This window comes from Lathamus discolor, chromosome 3, assembly GCF_037157495.1.
Source record: "Lathamus discolor isolate bLatDis1 chromosome 3, bLatDis1.hap1, whole genome shotgun sequence".
In the NCBI taxonomy this organism is placed as follows: Eukaryota; Metazoa; Chordata; class Aves; order Psittaciformes; family Psittacidae; genus Lathamus; species Lathamus discolor.
The window spans coordinates 29,718,218-29,735,586 of record NC_088886.1 but is presented as its reverse complement, the minus strand read 5'-3'; the positions used below and the strand labels follow the sequence as shown (position 1 = coordinate 29,735,586).

Here is a 17,369-nt window from a genome sequence, read left to right as displayed (position 1 = left end):
AAGTCAGTGCCGTCACCTCCATCCCCAGTCAAGGGCTGGCCTCAGCAAACTCACCAGTGGTGGGCAGGGGACCCCCAGCTGGACTGCATCACCTCAGGATACAGCCCCAGAGGTGGGGGAAAACAGGACTGTTGCCAAGGTGATCGTGCTCCTCTGGTCTCCATGGCAACTGCTCCCTGGACTGCTCCCCATCACTGCCTGGCTGCAGTTGCCCAGGCAACCCACGGGCTCTCCTGGCTCCTGCGGCTTTGGGGCACCCAGGATTTATCGGGGGGTGGCAGGGAGAGGGGAACAGGGCAGCACTGGCAGCCAGACACCAGTGTTGGGGTAAGAGGGGATGATGCCCCTTCCCATGGCAGGGGCCCCCATTGCTGCCAGTTTGGGGCAGGGAGCATGCTTGGTGCAAAGGTGCCCCTGTGGTGTTGCCCCCATAGCTTGCAGCCAGCAATGATGCCCCAGAACACCCAGCAGAACCTCCTGGGACCCATGTGCATTTCTGGGGTAGGGGTGTCCGTGTAGCTCCCTTCCTTCACCCCACCCAGTGTCTCAGCTCAGCCTCTTCCCCATGCCAGCATGGCGAGTGCCACACTGCAAAGTGAGCAGTGGGGCCCGGGTGTTCCCCCCGCTCCGGAACCGGGCACCCCCCCGCAGCGAGGAGGGATTTCGGGAAGGAGGTAAATACCAGATGGGCGAGGGCCGGGCTGCCAGGAACACACTCCCCGTGTGCCAAGAGCTGCTGGCGCGCGTGGGCCGGGGAGGGCGGCGGGTGCCCGTGCTCCAGAGACTGCTCACCTCGTTCCCCGGGGCCCTGCGGCCACCCGGGGACAGGGACACCCAGAGAGGGACCCGCAGCCCCCGCTGCCCTCTGTCCACAGGGGGGCCACGGTTGCCCGGGGAACAAACACATCCCTGCTCACAGGGAGGGTACCACCGCACGCTGGGAACAGCCCTACCCCACGCCCCTCGGGGGGCTCTGCCCCCCCGGGGGAGCCGCCAGCCCCACGGTGGCCTGGACCCGGCTGAGCAGCCCTGCCTGGCGCGGGGCTGGGCGGCAGCGTGACTCAACCGCTCAGCTCGGCGACAGCCAAAGACCGGCCGTGCCAAACCGCCCGGCACAGGGGCTGTCCGGCCGTGCCGCAGCCCGCACCGCCGCCGAACCTGCTGTCCATCGTCCCTCAGGGTCTTCTGGTCTGGAGCAGGGAGCTCGCGGTCCTGCACTGAGCCCTGCCCAGCCTCCGCCCCACTATGCAGGGCCCAAGAGGGACCCACGCACCCTGCAGGGTGCCCGTGGGTGCCAGCCCATGGCCGTGGCCCCATCCATACCCCCCAGGGCTGCCAGCCCACTCCCGCCTGTCTCTCTGTCTGTTGTCATGGTGACCGAGATGTGGCGACAGACGGGGATGGAGCCTCACGCCCCAGCAGGGCTGTTCGGGTCTGGGCAGGGAACCCTCCACAAAGAAAGTCGCTGCCCCAGGCAGAGTGCTGAGAGTGCTCCACCCGCTCAGGTGCAGCCCTGGCATCACCGGGACCGCAGCTGTGCCCTGGGCAGCTCGTGTGAGGGATGGGGACAGTTACATCCCCCTTCCACCTGCCCCGACTTAGCGACTGGATTCCCCTCGGGAGCCCCCGCTTCCCAAAGCCAGCCTGCACACCAAGGCAGACAAACTCGTCTCACTAGTGCCAACCTGCTGGCTGGCTGCCCTGCAAAGGCTCGAGCCCTTCTCCCTGGGAAGGGAAGGCACTGTCCCTCCAAGGGAGGGCTTTTTAGCCTCATCTTCCCACATCACCAGCTATGGGGAGGAACAGCCCAGGGCGAGGAGCACACCGTTCTTGCATGCTTGCCCTGGGCTGACCCACAGCTACCAAGCGGGATGCCTGTCCCCTGTGCCCCACCACCTCCTCACTATGATTACTAGGGCCTCCACAACCATCAGCAGGCTTGGCCATCCCCACCACCTGCACCCAGTCTGGCTGCACATCTCCGCTCACCCAAAATGCCTGTATAAGGGAGCTGCCCTACAGCAGCACAGGCAGCACACACAGCAGCACCTCCATCTGGGCTTTGGCTACTGAGAGCCAGCAGCAGCAGCCAAGGATGGACACAACCCTGCCCTTGCCGATGACCTTTGCCAGTGTCCCACACCAGGCTGGGGATGAGTGCTTTGGGAGCTCGGCAGTGCTGGCAGTGGGGGGCTGGCACTTCGCAAGGCCCCCGGACCACGGCTGCCACTGCCGTGGAGCAGAAGTGCCATTTCACGTTTCTTGGCAGGGCTGGAAGCAGCACAGATGGAGGCACCCGAGCCGGCCTCCAGGCATGCCTCTGCAGCCACCAGCCCTGAGGCATTAGAAGTGATGGCGTTGGTGAGCTCCCAGACCTGTAGCAGAGAAAGCCCCAGGTCTGGTGGCCGATGCCCTCCTACCTCATCTAAGGCCCCTGTGATCCGGCCGCTGCCTGACAGGTCGCTTGACTGCAGCCCTGCCAGGCCTCAGGGACCACTCATCCCTCCCATTCAGTCCAGCTCCAGCCGCTGGGGCTCCCTGCAGAGCCAGGGCAGAACGCACCCCACCACACATTTCTCCACTCTAAAATCACCTGAAGCACCAGTGACTGCAGGGAAACCCCTCACCTCCATCACAGCACCCAGTGCTGTCACTCAAATCCCCACCAAGGGTGCAGGGCTCAGGGGCAGCATCCAGCTGTGGGGCTGAGTGACAGCAGGCACCAGTGGGCTCCCAGAGCATCACCTCAGGCCAGGCAATGTAGCATCATCTCTATCACCAGCCCCACTGTGGCTGGGAGCCTGGCTGCTTGCCCCCCGCCTGGCCCCATACCCACCACACTGGTCATGGCCAGCCCCCAGCCCTTGCATCAGCTCAAGGTGTTCCAGCTCCTGGGCTGTGGCCCAGCTTTACGGAGCCAGGGCAGGAAGAGCCACCAGCTTCCCACTCCCACAGCCGCTGGAGCTGGCTTTGTGTTGGACAAAAGTCTGCAAAGGAAGCGAGAAAGGAGATTACGTGGCTGCTAAAAGGCGGATAATGAAGGTGGGATGAGAGCCAGGGAAGGAGGGCGCTCAGTCTGGCTCTCCATGAGGGGCAAGGGTGGGATCCCTCCTCCACCCCCACCACACTCAGGTCCCTGGTGCCTTTCCCCCTCCCAGGGGTGACCAGCAGCACCCATGGGGAGACAGCGGCTGGAGATGTCCCAAAGAGACGAGGCGCCTGGAGGTGTAGTGCTGCCCAGTCTCACTACAGCCCGGCCGTGCTGGCATGAATCCAGCCCTCTTCCTGGGTGGAGGTCCCTCCCACCCCCCCCGGACCCAGCCAGCCCCACAGAGCTCCCCATGTCCCATAGCCAAGCCAGGGAGCTCCCGGGGTGCAAGGCGCGAGGGAAGCGGGGCCTTTCCCGGGGTGACCTCTCTCAAGCCCTTCCCAGGAGCCTGCCGGGCTGGAAGCCCTCCCGGTGCGCAGCACCAGCCCTGCTCACATCCCACACAGCCCCATCTGCTCCTGTTCCTGCTCATCCGCGGCCCCGCGCGTGCCACGGCTTGCCTGTCCCTGCCCACGGCAGCGGCACGTGGGGCTGGCAGTGGGGAAAGCAGGGCACATCTCAGCGTGGGCCTCTCGCCTATTTTCCCAGGCGCTTTTCGCGGGAGCAGAAGCCGTTACACGAAAAAGTTCAAGCCGGTTCCGCAGCAAAGGCAGGGATAAAGGCACCCACTGCCTTGCCAGGAGAACAGGCACTGCCGCCCGTCCCTGCTTTGGGAGGGGATGGCGGCGAGCAGCGTTCTGCAGAGCAGGGCACAAAGGGAGAGGCATGGCTGAGCTTTCCCAAAATAGGTGTACCTGCCCTTTTGCATGCACCAGCCCAGCTGATGCTCTTCTGCAGCACGTTTCGACAGGATCTCAGGCCATGGAAGAGACGGACCACAGGACCGTCTGTAAAAATCCCGCTCTTGCCCCATTGAAACACCCAGAGGCGGATTCTCATGGGGCTGGTACTTGCCATTCCCACACAAGGCTTTGGTTTTGCCACCACCCAGCACACCCAGGTGAGCAGTGGGGCCTGGATGCGGGGGAGCATGAGGAGCAGAGCTGCCCCGTGACAGGATGGCCCTCTCCAACCAGCCACTGCCGCTACTCCAAGTCCAGGGACCAGCCAGCCCCAGGTGACCCTGATGGGGGATCCCAGGTGAGGCTGCTCAGGGGCACCAATGGCAGTCAGTGCCGCCGCTGTCCTGGCAGCAGAAAACGCAGGCAGAAAGGGCCAGCGCAAAGCTGGGGTAGGGATGTGCAAAGGGGACACAAATAGGGCTTTGGGGGGACACTGAGGCTATTTGTGTGGCTCTCTCCTTGCTGACCCATGGCAAGTCCCCCATGGGGGATGACCCTTCTTCCCCCTGTCCACAGAGAACGCCCAGGGAAGGGGCAACCCATGGAGCAAGGGGCATCCCAGGGCATGGTCTCCATCTGGGTCACACTCAACAGCACCTGCAGAATCACACCCGTGTGCCCCCCGCAGTCCTGCAAGCACATGCAGAGGGCACAAACACGCACACGCATGTGCAGGGGCCTACATGTGGGGGCCAAGGGGACTGGAAAGGGCTGGAGCTGCTGTGGCTCCAAGGGAGGGCCCCAAAACTGGGAAGTCTGTGAGAGGGAGTGCGGGCTGGGTGCTGGGCAACAGGCACCAGTGGGGACAACCTGGCTGGGGAGACCCGGGGTGGGAGCTGGCCAGGCGGTTCGGGGGGGCTCGAGCCTGCTGGGCTGCTGGAGGAGGGCTGGGGGTGGAAAAGGACTGGAGCATGGTGCTGGGGGCTCTGTTGGACATCACCTCGGTGTGCTCGGGTAGGGCCTGGCTGTGCTTGGTGGTCCCCAGCCAGTCTGACCCGGCTGTGCCAAGGGATCCCCACTCCACAGGGGCACCCCGTGGTCAGGGGCACCCCCGGGCTGGGGCGACCGCCGCGGCACGGCTGTGCCGGAGGGACCGTCCTGCGCTGGGCTCGGGGCAGCGGCTGCAGCCAGGGCGGGGGACGCGTCCCCATCCCGACCGGGCTGGCACCGGGCAGCAGCCGCGGGGGTCCCCGTCCCTGTCCGGCAGGGCCGGGCCGGGCCGCGGCGCTCCGGAGCCGCCCCCCGCCGGGGGGGTCCCCGCTCCCCCCGGATGCATGACTTCATCCTTCCGCCCGGGTTTCCTCCCCGCCGCCGCCGCCGCCGCCGCAGACCGGCTCCCGGCTCGGCTCGGCGCGGCGCGGCTCGGCCCGCTCGGCCCCGCCATGTCGCAGGTGCTGCCCTACGGCGAGGACAAGGTGGGCCGCTACGGCGCCGAGCCCGAGGCGGGGGAGCTGCCCTTCAGCTGCCGCCTGCAGGACACCAACGCCTTCTTCGGGGGCAACCAGGGCAAGCGGCCCCCCAAGCTGGGACAGATCGGCCGCGCCAAGAGAGGTACCGCCCGGCCCCCCGCCTCTGCCCCCCGCCGACCCCCGCCTCAGCCCCCACGGTAGCCCCGGAGCTGCCCCACGGCATCCCCGGGACGCCGGCGTCTGCCCTGCAGCATCCCCGGCACCCTTGACGCTGGCTCTTGCACCCCCAGCGCTGCCCCACCGCGTCCCGGCTACCCCCGGATCTGTCCTTGCATCCTCGGCTCTGCCCCGGGACCCCCGGATCTGTACTGTAGCATCCCCGGCGCTGCCCCCCATATCCCCGGCACTGGCCCTTGCATCCCCAGCGCCGCCCCACAGCATCCCCGGGACCCCCGATTCTGCCCTCGCATCTCCGACATCCTCAGCACTGTCCAGTGCATCCCTGTCACCCCCGGCATTGCCCCACAGCATCCCCGGGAGCTCCGATTCTGCCCTTGTGTTCCCGGCTTTGCCCCACGGCATCCCCCGGATCTGCTCTGCAGCATCCTCGGCGCTGCCCCACAGCATCTCCGGTAATCCCGGCACTGGCTCTTACATCCCCGGCACTGCCCCACAGCATTCCTGGGACTCCCAGCTCTGCCTTGCATCCCCAGCACTGTCCCCTGGGTACCTCTGACACTGCCCCACAGCATCCCGGCACTGCCCCCCAGTATCCCCAGCACTGCCCCCGGCATCCCAGAATCTCCAGCTCTGCCCCACATCATCCCTGGCATTGCCCCCCGGCATCCCTGGGATCCCCAGCTCTGCAAATGGCACCCGGCATCACCCCAACACCTCAGCAGCCCCTTTTCCCAGCTTAAGACCGTAGCGCTGTTCCCCCAGCGCTGCCCCACACCCCTGGCAGGCTGGGGCTCCCCCCGGGACTACCCTGCAGCATCCCTGGGGCTGCCCCTGAGGCTGTCCCCAAGCATCCCTGGGGCTGCCCCACAGCACTTCTGCGAGTGCCCCCGGGAGCCCCTGGCACTGCTCCTCAGCATCCCTGGGATTGTCCCCACATCCCCCCGGACTGTTCCCCCCTTTCCCTATAAACAAACACCCCCCCCCATCACCAGGGGCTGCCCCTCCAGCTCCATCACCCTCTCTCCCTCCACATTTCCGCCTGCCGCAGAGACCCCCACCAGCAGCTGCCAGTGATGCTGATCAACAACACCCCCCCCCCCCCGTTTACTGTCGCCCCAGGACTCCATGAGCCTGTGTGTGTCCTGCTCCTCCCCCCCACCCCCGCTTTACTCCCTGCCGCAGAGACCCCTTCAGCAGCTCCCCTGCTTCTATTAGAACCCAAATAAACGGCCCCCCTTCCCCTGCACCCTGATCTGCCACCGTCCATCCTCCCCGATGCCTTACGGACCCCGAGAATGGCCCCCACATTCCCTGCAGCCCCCACTCCACCTGCCTGGGGGGACGTCTATAGGCAAACACCCCTCTTTGAGCTGCAGGGGCAAAAGGGGAGGGCAGCAGAGCTTCCCCCCCCCCCCCCCCAGCATAAATACACCTCAGCCCTGAGTCGGGGGAGCTCCACCTGCCCCCCTTTGGGATGGTGGTTCTGGGTCTAGCAACCCCCCGGGGGTGATGGGGGGGACAGATCTCCTTCCCTGGTGATGGGGGGCTATGGCTGTTCCCCGGAGATGCTGGTGTTGAGGGGGGGGTGTCTGGCCAATTCACCCCCAGGGTGGAGATGGGGAGGGTTGCTGACCACCCCAGTAATGATGGGGGGAGGTTCGGTCCTCCACTCCCGAGGGTGATGGTGCTGTGGGAGACCTGCCCAACCAGTGATGGTGATCTGGGGGGCGAGGGGGTGTCTGTGTAGCCCCTTGACAGTGATGCTGATGGGGTCTGTGCAGCCTCCCACTGGTGATGGTGGTGGAAGGGGGGGGGTGGCCCAGCCAGTGATGCTGAGGGGGGGTCTGTCTGGAGGGTGATTTTGACAGGGGGCTGTCCAGCCCCTCATGCTGATAGCGGTGTTGGGGGTCCGTGCAGGCTGCCATGCCGATGAGGGCTGGGGTCCTGCCTGGCTCCCCCGACACTGATGCCGATGGTGGGGGGTGTCCTGTGTAGTGGGTGATGCTGGCAGGGGTCTGGCTGCTCCCCTCGCCGATCTAGCAGTGCCCCCCCCGCTGGGTCATTACCCATTCCAGTCCTGTTGCTCTCATCAGCGCCTGCCGCAGAGAGGAGGGGGGGTCCTTCCTGGTCTGTTCCTGCTCCCCCTTCCCAAACCGCTCATTCAGAGGCGGCCGCCTGGCTGCGGGGGGGGGAGTGGGGGTGCTGCCCTATCCAAACCTGGCAGGAGAAGGGGGGCACCCCCCCCATCCCCACTGCACCCACCTGAGCCCCTTGGCCCTGCTCCCCAACGTCTGTGGGCGCATCTGGAGCCCTGCTGGGGTGGCGAGCGGGGCGAGAGCCGGGGTGCGGGGCAGGAGCGGGGTCCGCGTCCCCTCGCCCACGAGCCCCCCGCCTGTCCCCGCAGTGGTGATCGAGGATGACCGGATAGACGAGGTGCTCAAGGGCATGACGGAGAAGTCGCCGCCGGGGGTGTAAGCCGGGACCCGCCGCCAGGACCCGCCGGCCGTGCCCCGCTCCCAGCCCGCCCGGCCCCGCATGCTGGCTGCACCGCCGACGAGGAGGGGGAGGCCGAGCCAGTGCCCCCCCTCCCCCGGCCCGGGAGGGGGGCTCTGCGGCCAACACCACCCCCCCCAGCCATGCACTTTACCCCTGCCCCGGGAGAGGGACGACCCGCCGAGCCCCCCGCCCTGGGCAAAGACACCCCCCCCTCTCCCCGGGGGTGCGGGGGGTTCCAGCCCCCCGCTCCGCGGCGCGGCCCCCCCACCCCGGGGCGGCCCCGGCCCCACGAGCGGAGCGGGGAGCGCTGCTGTCCAGAGACATTTTTTGCTCCATCGTTTTTTGCATGAGCTTGGTGGCCCGGGCGCCCGGTGCAGGGGCCGAGGGTCAGCCCCACCACTCCGGCACGCTTCTTTTTAAACAGAAACTCCTCATATTTGTATTTTTATATCCGAATATTTGTTAAAAACGATCTGCTGACGTTGAGATGTCGAAGTAACCGCACCGAGAAAACAAACACGCAAACCAGGAAAAAAAAAAAAAAGAAAACCCCAAAAAAAAAAAAAAAAGGTTCATATTTTTTTCCATAAGAAAAAAAAAAGACAAAAAAAGAAGAAAAAACCGAGGGGAGGGGGGAAATGAAGGGGGCGAGAGCGATGGAGGGAGCGTGAGGAAAGCCAAAGGCGTGGGGAGGAGCGCGGGGACCCCCGGCCCGAGCCCCGGCAGCGGGACAGCACCACCGGCCGCCGCAGTGCCCTCCCGGAGCACCGGGCAGAGCCCACCGGGTCAGCGGCGGGCACCGGCCCCTCGCCGAGTGCGGGGGGAGCGGGGGGGGGGCAGGGACCGGCCCGAGTCGTTGTTTTTAATTTTGTACTTTAATTTAATTTTATTTTTGAAGAGGCTTCTCGGGGGTCAGATGTGCATGAGGAACTCGCCATCTTTTTCAATAACCTGCGAGTGGCATTTATGGAGACTGCGACGCAAAAAAGAAAACCGACCCCACACCACCGCGAAAAAAATCCCAAACCAAAAGCAAAACCAAGGAAAAAACACGAAAAAAAGCAAAAAAAAAAAAAAAAAAAAAAGATACTTGTGTCATGATGTTCTACGAATGATCCATTGTAAATTTAAATGCCATTTTTCACTGTACTGGTGAACAAAATGCGATGAATAAAATACATTCATGTACCGAGGCGAGGCCGGCACTGCCTGCTCCTTTCTGTCCCTGCCGGGTGCCGGCAGGTTTCCGGGGTGCCGGTGGGATGGGGTGGCATGGCGGGGCGGGGGGCTGAGCCCGGAGTCCTTCCCCAGCTCTCGGTGCAGGGGGAGCCACCGCTTGACCCACTTACACCTTTTGCCAGGAATAGCAGCCCGGCAGCTTTGCCTCTTTGGTGTCACCGCTGTCCCCCCGAGGACGGGTCCCCTCTGCGCCCCCCCATCAGGGTCACCAACCTCGAGGGGGTTTGGTGCCCAAGTGGGGACACCCGTGGTGCCACTTGCCATGCCAGCACCCACCAGCACGCGGTGGCACGGCTGTCACCAGCCCCAGCACACACGTGTCGCTGTGCTGCTAGCCCCAGGCACGGGCAGACACCGACCAGGCGTGTGGCACCCCAGTGTTGTCACTGCATCCGGAAGTGGGCATTGAGGGGGTACACAGGCATGTATGGCACAACCCATCCCAAGACCCCCTGCCACCCTGCTGGGGGATGACAAGGACGTGGTGTCCTTGCACAGCCCCATGGCCAGGGAGGATGGTCCAGGGGTCCTGGTGCAGGACACTGGGCACCCCCCAGCCCAGCTGCCCCCAGCGGGGTGTGTGGGACACAGGGAGCTGCTCTTTGCAAGATGGATGGGTGGAATTAAACCCGGTTTGGTTTCATTGCTGTCCAAAAAGCCCGGAGCCCTGGCTGTGCTCCAGCTGGGCGAGGGAAGGGCCGTGAGGGGGCACAGCATCACCCTGGAGCATCCTGCTGCTCCCAGAAGGGGGCCAGCCCCCCCCCCCCCTTCTCCCCATTGTTCACATCACTGGGCAGCTTGTGGGGTGGGGAGGGAGCACTGGTCCCCCGTCCCCCACCCATGAAGACGGAGCAGCTTAAGGCTTTATTGGGTGGGGGGAGGCCAGGGAAGCCCCTGGGTCACAGCTGGATGGCAAGGAGGTAGTCCTCATCGTCGGGGGGGGCAGGGGGTGGCGGTGGATCGGGCGGTGGGGGGGGCTGGTGCAGATGGCGCCCCAGGGCCAGGTCGTGGGGTTCCAGGGGCTGCCCCTTGCGCATGACGTAGAGGAAGTAGTGGAAGGTGCCGGCATCCCCGTCCCCGCAGGTGACATGGCGCAGGGACCAGCCGAAGGCCTCCTGGGCATAGTGGGGCTTGCGGAAGTGGGGCTGTGCGAAGGTGATGGAAAGGAAGCAGCCCCCTGGGCGCAGCACCCGGCTCACCTGCAGCGGCAGAATCCCCAGGACGGGGTGGGGGACACAGTGAGGTTCACCCCCCTTGCACAGACAGCCCTGTCCCCAGGGACCCACATCACCATCTGCCAAAGATCCCCCCCAGCCTCTCCCATCACACCCCCTAACCTTCGCTCACCCCAGAGACACCCACCCTGGTTCTGGCATGTCCCCAGACCCCCTGCAGCCCAGTGGCAATGAGGAATGAGGGTCCCCATGCACCATGTCTCCCTGCATCCCAAAACTCTTCACCCCTACGCACAGCAGACAGCAGAGACCCAACCCCGGTGTGGAGAAAAGCTTCACCCTCCTAGGCACAGGACCCTCCCAGAGCAGCACGGGACCCCCATCCCATCCACCCCTCCTCAGGGTACCCAGTGCCACCCCCCCCCCAACACCCAGCATCCAAGGTGGGAGGGGGAAGGTTTGGACAGGAAAGGACTTGACCCTTTTAATCACCATTTTCTCCCTGCTGGAATTAAGCCCCCGCTAACAGGATGGAAAAGAACATCAATTTTCTTGCTTGGCTTTATCCAATGTCAAAAGGCTTTTATGGCCAGTGCTCGCGTGCTCGGCATGCAAAAGCAGTGCCTGGGGCAGGCGGGTGGCCAGCCCCCCATCCGCCCCCCGCCCCCGGCACCCTGCCCCAGGCAGGGACACCCCCAGGTTCCCCCCCCGCAAGGGCAAAGAGCCACTGCAGCAGGAGAGAGGGCTGGGGGCCAAGCGGGGTTCCCGAGCTCTGGTTTAATCCTGCTGGGAAGCTCCACAGCTCAGAGCTGGCTGGGGCCAGGAACGGACACAGGGGACAGCCAGCCTCTGTATGTGTCCCTCCCCCCCTGCTGCGGCAGTGGCTTTCAAACCAAACCTTACTGGTTTTGGTCAGGAAAAGGAAAGCATGTCCCTGCACTCCCCCCCCAGCACCCAGCTCAGCATCCCTCCTGCAAAGCACCGGATGCATGGGGGTCCCTAGGGCTGGGGGCAGGCAGGGATCTCCAGCTGGAGCCAAGCAAGGCATCCTGCATCCCATCCTCATTAACAGAGCACTAATGGCCGTTGCTTAGAGATGGGTGCAGGAAACCTTGCCACCCGACAGCCGGCGCGGGGGGGGGGGGCTGCTTCCCCCTCTGACATCCCCCCCACAGCTCCCTGATGGCTGAGACAGGGGTGTCCCTGAGGCATCCCCGCAGGCAGGGTGAATTTCTGCATCCCTATCACCCATGTATCCCGTGCATTTTGGGTCCCTGCCCCTCCCCACCCTTCCCAGGGACAGCAAGACAGAGGCTATGAACCCCCTGCCATGAGGAGAGGGATGGGAGTGAGAACGGGGGTGCCGGCCACTGCTGGACCCCTGCACAGGGCCTGGCAAAGCAGTGAGCGGGTGGGAGCAGCCAGTGAATCTCCCCGGGAACAGGGCCAGCAGGGACCAGCCGCGGGTGGAGGCCGGTGCCCAGCGATGCTGGGGGAGCACAGGGATTGAGCAGGGGATTAAAAAGGGAAACGGGGAAAAAAAACCCAGAACTAAATCCTTTGCTGTTTGGCCGAGTGACAAGGACAGGCAGCACTGTGGGCAGGCCAGGCATGGGTGGTGAGGACAGCCCCACTGCCCACAGCACTGGGGCTCTGCTCCCACCTGGGCTCAGAGGAGCAAGAGAGGATGGGGGGCAAATAGCCCCAAGCACCCCAGCACCCCTTGCTGCTGCCAGGGGTGCCATGGGGCACAGTGGTCATTCCCCCCCCGCAGTTATCCCCGCAGGGCAGTGCAGGCTGCCATGACCCACACCCTGCGCCAGGGTAGGTTCAATCCCCTCCCTGCCTCCCACACCGCCAATTAATCAGGGCCCAGAGGCATCGCCTATCCCCGTGGCAACGCCAAGGCCATGTCGATGCTGACGGGGGTTGCCATGGCAACCCCGGACCAGATGAGTGCTGGGGACCCCACTAATGAGATGGAAGCTGGGCTGGGGAGGGGTGAGCGCCTGTCACAGCCCTGCAGTCCTCACCTCACCCTGGGCAGGCACAGCCACCTCGGTGTGTCCTCCAGGTCCCCCCCAGGCACCCTTGGGTGCCCCTACACCCACCCGTGCCAGGATGAGGTCTGCTTTTTCTGCCACCCCTTCATATTCAGGGTGCAAATAAAGAAAGGGGTCACCCAGGTCCTCCCCAACCCAGCAGGACCCAGGGTCTCCAGGGACACACCTGGCTCTATCCACCTCCCAGGGGAGAAGGTGGGGGGGGGTCTACCACCCTAAAGGGTGCTGGAAGCCCCCCAGGTGCCCCCTTACAGGGCAGCAGAGGGGATAGCACCAGCTGGGGGTGGGGGGCAAGGCACTTGCTGGAGCATCCACAGGGAAGCAGGGTGTTGACATATTCTGTACCTTCACCCACCCAAAATGGGAATGGGGTCCACCCTCTGTCGTCCCCCCCCACAGCTCCTTCCACCTTGTACCTCTGCCAGGACCCGGTGCATTGTGGCAGTTGCCTGGGGCGAGACATTCCATGGGTCGGTCTCCTCCACCATAAGCACATCGAGGGTGCCCTTCTCCAGCACCACGTCGAAGCTGGCATCAGGGAAGGCAAGGGCACGGATGTCCATGACAGCCCAGCGCAGGCCGGGGCAGCAGGCGTAGCGGGCGCGCATGGCCGCGATGCAGGCAGGCGAGTAGTCGATGCTGGTGACGTCGGTGTAGCCCAGCTCGTACAGGTCGTGGCTCAGGGCACTGTTGCCGCAGCCTGTGTGGGGCACTGCTCAGCCAGGGTGTGGGGTGCCCATGGAGGGGCTGCCAGCACCCCAACCGCATGCCTTTAGACCCAGAGAAGGGCGTGGGTGGGCTAGGGCAACTAGAGAGGGAGCAGGTCATCACCTTGCCGTTAACTAGCGAGTGCTCGGCTAGTTCCTAATTACCCTTTTCTTGCAGGGTGGGTGCACTGGGCTCCTGGCTCTGCAGGGCTGCAGGGGGAGAGCAGCCCTCGCACACCCCACCCGGATGGGATGCACAGGCAGCGCTGGGCTTGCTGGTGGTGGGAGGGGGTCCCAAGTGTTTCCCTCGGTGCCGTGGGGCAGGAGATGACTGTGGCCCCCCCCCCCCCCCGAGCCTGCTGTGGGGCTGGCACCAGGAGCAAATTAGGGCAGCGTGCCACAAAATGGGGGGACTTAACTGGGATGGACAGACAGAAGGACAGAGGAACGGCTGTCCCAGGGGACCAGCATCCCACTCAGCCGGTGCCAGCCGGGCCCTAGCAGGACACGGGTCCCCGGTGTGACAGGCACGGGGAGAGTCCCTCTGCCCTCCCTTCACCTCCTCGGGGGAGCCGCTCCGCCGGGGCTCAGCGACTCCGAGAGGGCTCTCGGGGGCGGGGGGAGATTTGGGGGCCATTAATCGCAGCTGGCGGCGGCTGATCCGCTAACAGGATCGGTGATGACACCGCCTAATCCCGCCCGCCTGGAGCGGCTGAACCTGCCGGGCGGGTGGCGGATCAGCGCTGGATCATCCCGCAGGTGGCATTATGGGCTGGTTGTACCGGGCCCCGCCGCGCAGGGCGCTGCCCCGGTACCGGCCCGGTGCCGCACCGCCCCCTCGCGGCCGGCGCCAGCACACCCGGCGATAGAACCCTGAGCGCTGCCCGCGCGGCCGGCACCGGGCACCGGGCACGTACCGAGGACGAGGATGCGGTCAGCGGGGCGCAGCTCCGGCTGCAGGTGCGGGAGGAAGCGGGGCAGCGCCCCCAGCCACTCGCGGGGCTCGGCGCCCCCCTGCCGGTACAGCTCGTCCCAGAAGCGCCGCTGCCGGTACCGGCGGTTGGCGGCGGGCGCGTGCCGCCGCTCCATGCCGGGCCGGGAGGCGCCCCACGTGCGCCTTCCGGCATCGGCGGTTGCATCGCGCTAAGCGCTCCGGCCGGAAACGCGGAACGGAGCGGAACGGCGCGGCATCGGCCATGGCGGCGGGGCGGGGGGCGGCGGTGCTGCGGCGGGCCTGGCGGCAGCGGCGGGCAGCACTGCTGGAGCCCAGCTACACGCCGCTGGTGGCCGCCTGCCTCTGCCTGGCGGAGGGCGGCGTCAACCTGTGGGTCATCCGCAGGGTCCCCTGTGAGTGCCCGAGCCAGGCCCGGCCCCGCGGCGGGCGGGGGGGGGGGTCGGAGCGGGCGCTGGGCACCGCGGGGTGTCAGGGTGAGAGCAGCGCCCGGGCACGGCGGCGGCGGGGCCGGGACGGGGCCGGGGACACGCGGGGGGGACGCGCGGGGCTTCGGCTGGGGGAGAGCGGCGGGGCAGGGCCGGGAGCCCCGGAGCCTCCCCGCCGTGCCCCCAGCGCCCCTCGCCTGAGCCCCGCCGTGCCCGCAGACACCGAGATCGACTGGAAGGCCTACATGGAGGAGGTGGAGGGGTTTGCCAACGGCACCCTCGACTACAGCCGGCTGAAGGGCGACACCGGGCCGCTGGTGTAAGTGACGGGGGTGGCCGAGCTGCCCGCAGCGGGGTCCCAGCGGGGCAGCAGGGCCTGGCTCCTCACTCCCATCTCTCCACAGCTACCCCGCCGGCTTCGTCTACATCTTCCTGGGCCTGTACTACGCCACGGGCCGCGGCACCGACATCCGCCTGGCACAGTACCTCTTCGCCGGCCTCTACCTCCTCAATCTCCTCCTCGTCTTCCGTATCTACTGCCGAACCAACAAGGTAGCCTGGAGCCGGGGGGGCTGTCCTGCTCTGCTGAGCCCTCGCACAGGGCAGGAAGTCAGGGCTGGCTTCGGAGGTGTGGAGAGGCTCAGCAGCAGCCAGCGGTCTGGGACAGGCTGCTGATTGCCCTCCTATCTCTCTGTCCCCCGCAAGGTCCCCCCGTATGTTTTCTTCTTCATGTGCTGCGCTTCCTACCGCATCCACTCCATCTTTGTCCTGCGGCTCTTTAACGACCCGGTGGCCATGGCCATCCTCTTCCTCGCCATCAACCTCTTCCTGGAGGAGCGCTGGTCCTGGGGATGCTTCTTCTTCAGGTGAGGGTCTGGGGTCAGGTGGTGGCTGCCCCCCATGGCGTGCTGTGTGTGTGAACAAGCTCAGCACCAGGGAGGAGGCTGCACTTGGTCCAGGGGCTGCCTGGGCACCCATGGTAATGCAGCTTCCCACTCAGCCTGGCTGTGTCCGTGAAGATGAACATCCTGCTCTTCGCACCAGGACTCCTCTTCCTCCTCCTCCAACAGTTTGGTCTCTGGGGCTGTATCCCCAAGCTCTGCATCTGTGCCCTGCTCCAGGTGGGTCCCTGCTCAAGACATCACTGCAGGGGCAGGCTGGCAGCCCCATCAGCAAGGGGTGGAGGGCTCTCCTGCCTGCATCACAACATCCTGTCTGGGTGTCCTGGGGGCTGGAGGCCTCTGGGTGGATGCACAGTGGCACCAGCATCTGAGTGTGCCCCATGCAGCAAGCTGGAGCTTCACAACTTATTTAAATCATAGGGCTCCCATCTTTGGCTGGCTGTCCCTGTTGCTGGGGCTCTCGGGAGGTGGAAAGGGTGATGGAGACCTGGCTTGCAGCTGCTGCGAGGTTGCTGGTGTGTCTCTGTCAGGTGGTTCTGGGGCTGCCCTTCCTGCTGGTGAACCCTGTGGGGTACCTGACTCGCTCCTTCGACCTGGGCCGCCAGTTCCAGTTCAAATGGACAGTAAACTGGCGCTTCCTCCCAGAAGAGGTTTTCCAGAATCGGGCTTTCCATGCCATGCTGCTCCTGGCTCACCTGGCTGGCCTGGGGCTCTTTGCACTGCACCGGTGGCACAGGTGAGACTCGGTATTCCCCATGGGTGCTGGTTCCCCCATGGAACCCCATTTCAGTCAGCCCCCATGGTGCGGGATACGGGTCTGTGGCTTCCCTGCCCACACACTGCTACAGTTCTGGGGTTGCAGGCAGGAGTAGGGGCAAGTTACTGTCGTGTTTTGGGGAGAGCACTGCTCAGGCAGCGTGGCTTACAGGGGAAGGTTCGGGGGGAAGGGATTTCAGCAGCTGTTGACATCAATGTTTATGCTTCCCCCTCAGGTCCAAAGAGAGCATCCTGGCTCTCCTGAAGGACCCCGCCGAACGGAAACACGCGTCCCCTCCCTTGACTGTCAACAATATCCTTTGGCAGGGTGGGCAGCAAGAAAGAGGGGAGAGGACAGGGTGAACAGCACCAGCTCATCCTGGTGCTGTTAGGACCGTCCTGTCCTGGGGGGAGGAGCTGTGCTGTACAGCTGGGACCTGTTGCTGCATTGCACCTCCAGCCCCCTGCCTTTGTCCCCTTAACGCCAGTGCACAGATCGTCTTCGTCCTCTTCTCCTCCAACTTTCTGGGGGTCTGCTGCAGCCGCTCCCTGCACTACCAGTTCTACGTCTGGTATTTCCACACACTGCCCTACTTACTGTGGTGCACCCCTACTGCCAAGCTTGCCCACATGCCCAAGTACGTGCTGCCCAGAAGGGGGACCACTCATCTGCTGGTGGGGTCTGGGAGCAAGCGGGCTGCTGTGTCCCCCTGATGATGACCCACAGTTTCCCCCCCTGCAGGGTGCTGCTGCTGGGTGTCATCGAGCTCTGCTGGAACACCTACCCCTCCACGGTCTGCAGCTCCCTCTCCCTCCACATCTGCCACGGACTCGTCCTGCTCCAGCTGTGGTACGGCACAGCCCCCCCGCCGGTGACACACACCCCCCCGCCAAGCAGGAGGCCCGCAGCTGTCTCCAAGAAGGCCCAGTGAGAGCAGAGCCAGCCGGAGGATGGGGAATGGCCTCTGGGACTGCCTCTTCTGCCTGCTCTTTCCCCACCTGGCTCCCAGGCTGCCTTCCGCCATCCCAGGAGGGACTGCGAGCCCTGGAACTGTGCAAAGGGGGCAGCGTGGGGACCCCTGGCAGGCAGGACTTCCCCAATAAAGGGGGCTTAGTGTGCCCTTCTCCGGCTGCAGCATCTTTGTGCCATGATGGTGTCTGGATGGCCATG

General features: G+C 65.2%; 3 protein-coding genes across 4 annotated transcripts; 2 read left to right on the top strand and 1 right to left on the bottom strand.

The window, feature by feature from the left end:
• Positions 1-5,189: 5,189 nt before the first annotated feature.
• On the top strand, positions 5,190-9,169 carry CAMK2N2 (calcium/calmodulin dependent protein kinase II inhibitor 2). 2 transcript variants are annotated; one of them, XM_065674429.1, is made up of 2 exons: positions 5,190-5,442; positions 8,875-9,169. In XM_065674429.1, exons 1-2 carry the CDS (start codon positions 5,274-5,276, stop codon positions 9,075-9,077), a joined length of 372 nt encoding a protein of 123 aa, XP_065530501.1. In that variant the 5' UTR covers positions 5,190-5,273; the 3' UTR covers positions 9,078-9,169. The 2 variants fall into 2 exon arrangements, with proteins under 2 accessions (XP_065530501.1, XP_065530503.1); XM_065674431.1 differs by having other exon boundaries at positions 7,885-9,169.
• On the bottom strand, positions 8,408-15,144 carry EEF1AKMT4 (EEF1A lysine methyltransferase 4). The gene is made up of 3 exons (XM_065674428.1): positions 14,078-15,144; positions 12,870-13,153; positions 8,408-10,414 (listed from the first exon to the last, which is right to left on the bottom strand). The coding sequence occupies exons 1-3, from the start codon at positions 14,247-14,249 to the stop codon at positions 10,115-10,117; spliced, it is 756 nt and encodes a 251-aa protein (XP_065530500.1). The 5' UTR covers positions 14,250-15,144; the 3' UTR covers positions 8,408-10,114.
• ALG3 (ALG3 alpha-1,3- mannosyltransferase) lies at positions 14,263-17,323 on the top strand. Its single transcript, XM_065674427.1, has 9 exons — positions 14,263-14,507; positions 14,760-14,859; positions 14,945-15,092; positions 15,246-15,406; positions 15,541-15,661; positions 15,973-16,178; positions 16,435-16,512; positions 16,693-16,836; positions 16,941-17,323. Exons 1-9 carry the CDS (start codon positions 14,357-14,359, stop codon positions 17,128-17,130), a joined length of 1,299 nt encoding a protein of 432 aa, XP_065530499.1. The 5' UTR covers positions 14,263-14,356; the 3' UTR covers positions 17,131-17,323.
• Positions 17,324-17,369: the final 46 nt, after the last annotated feature.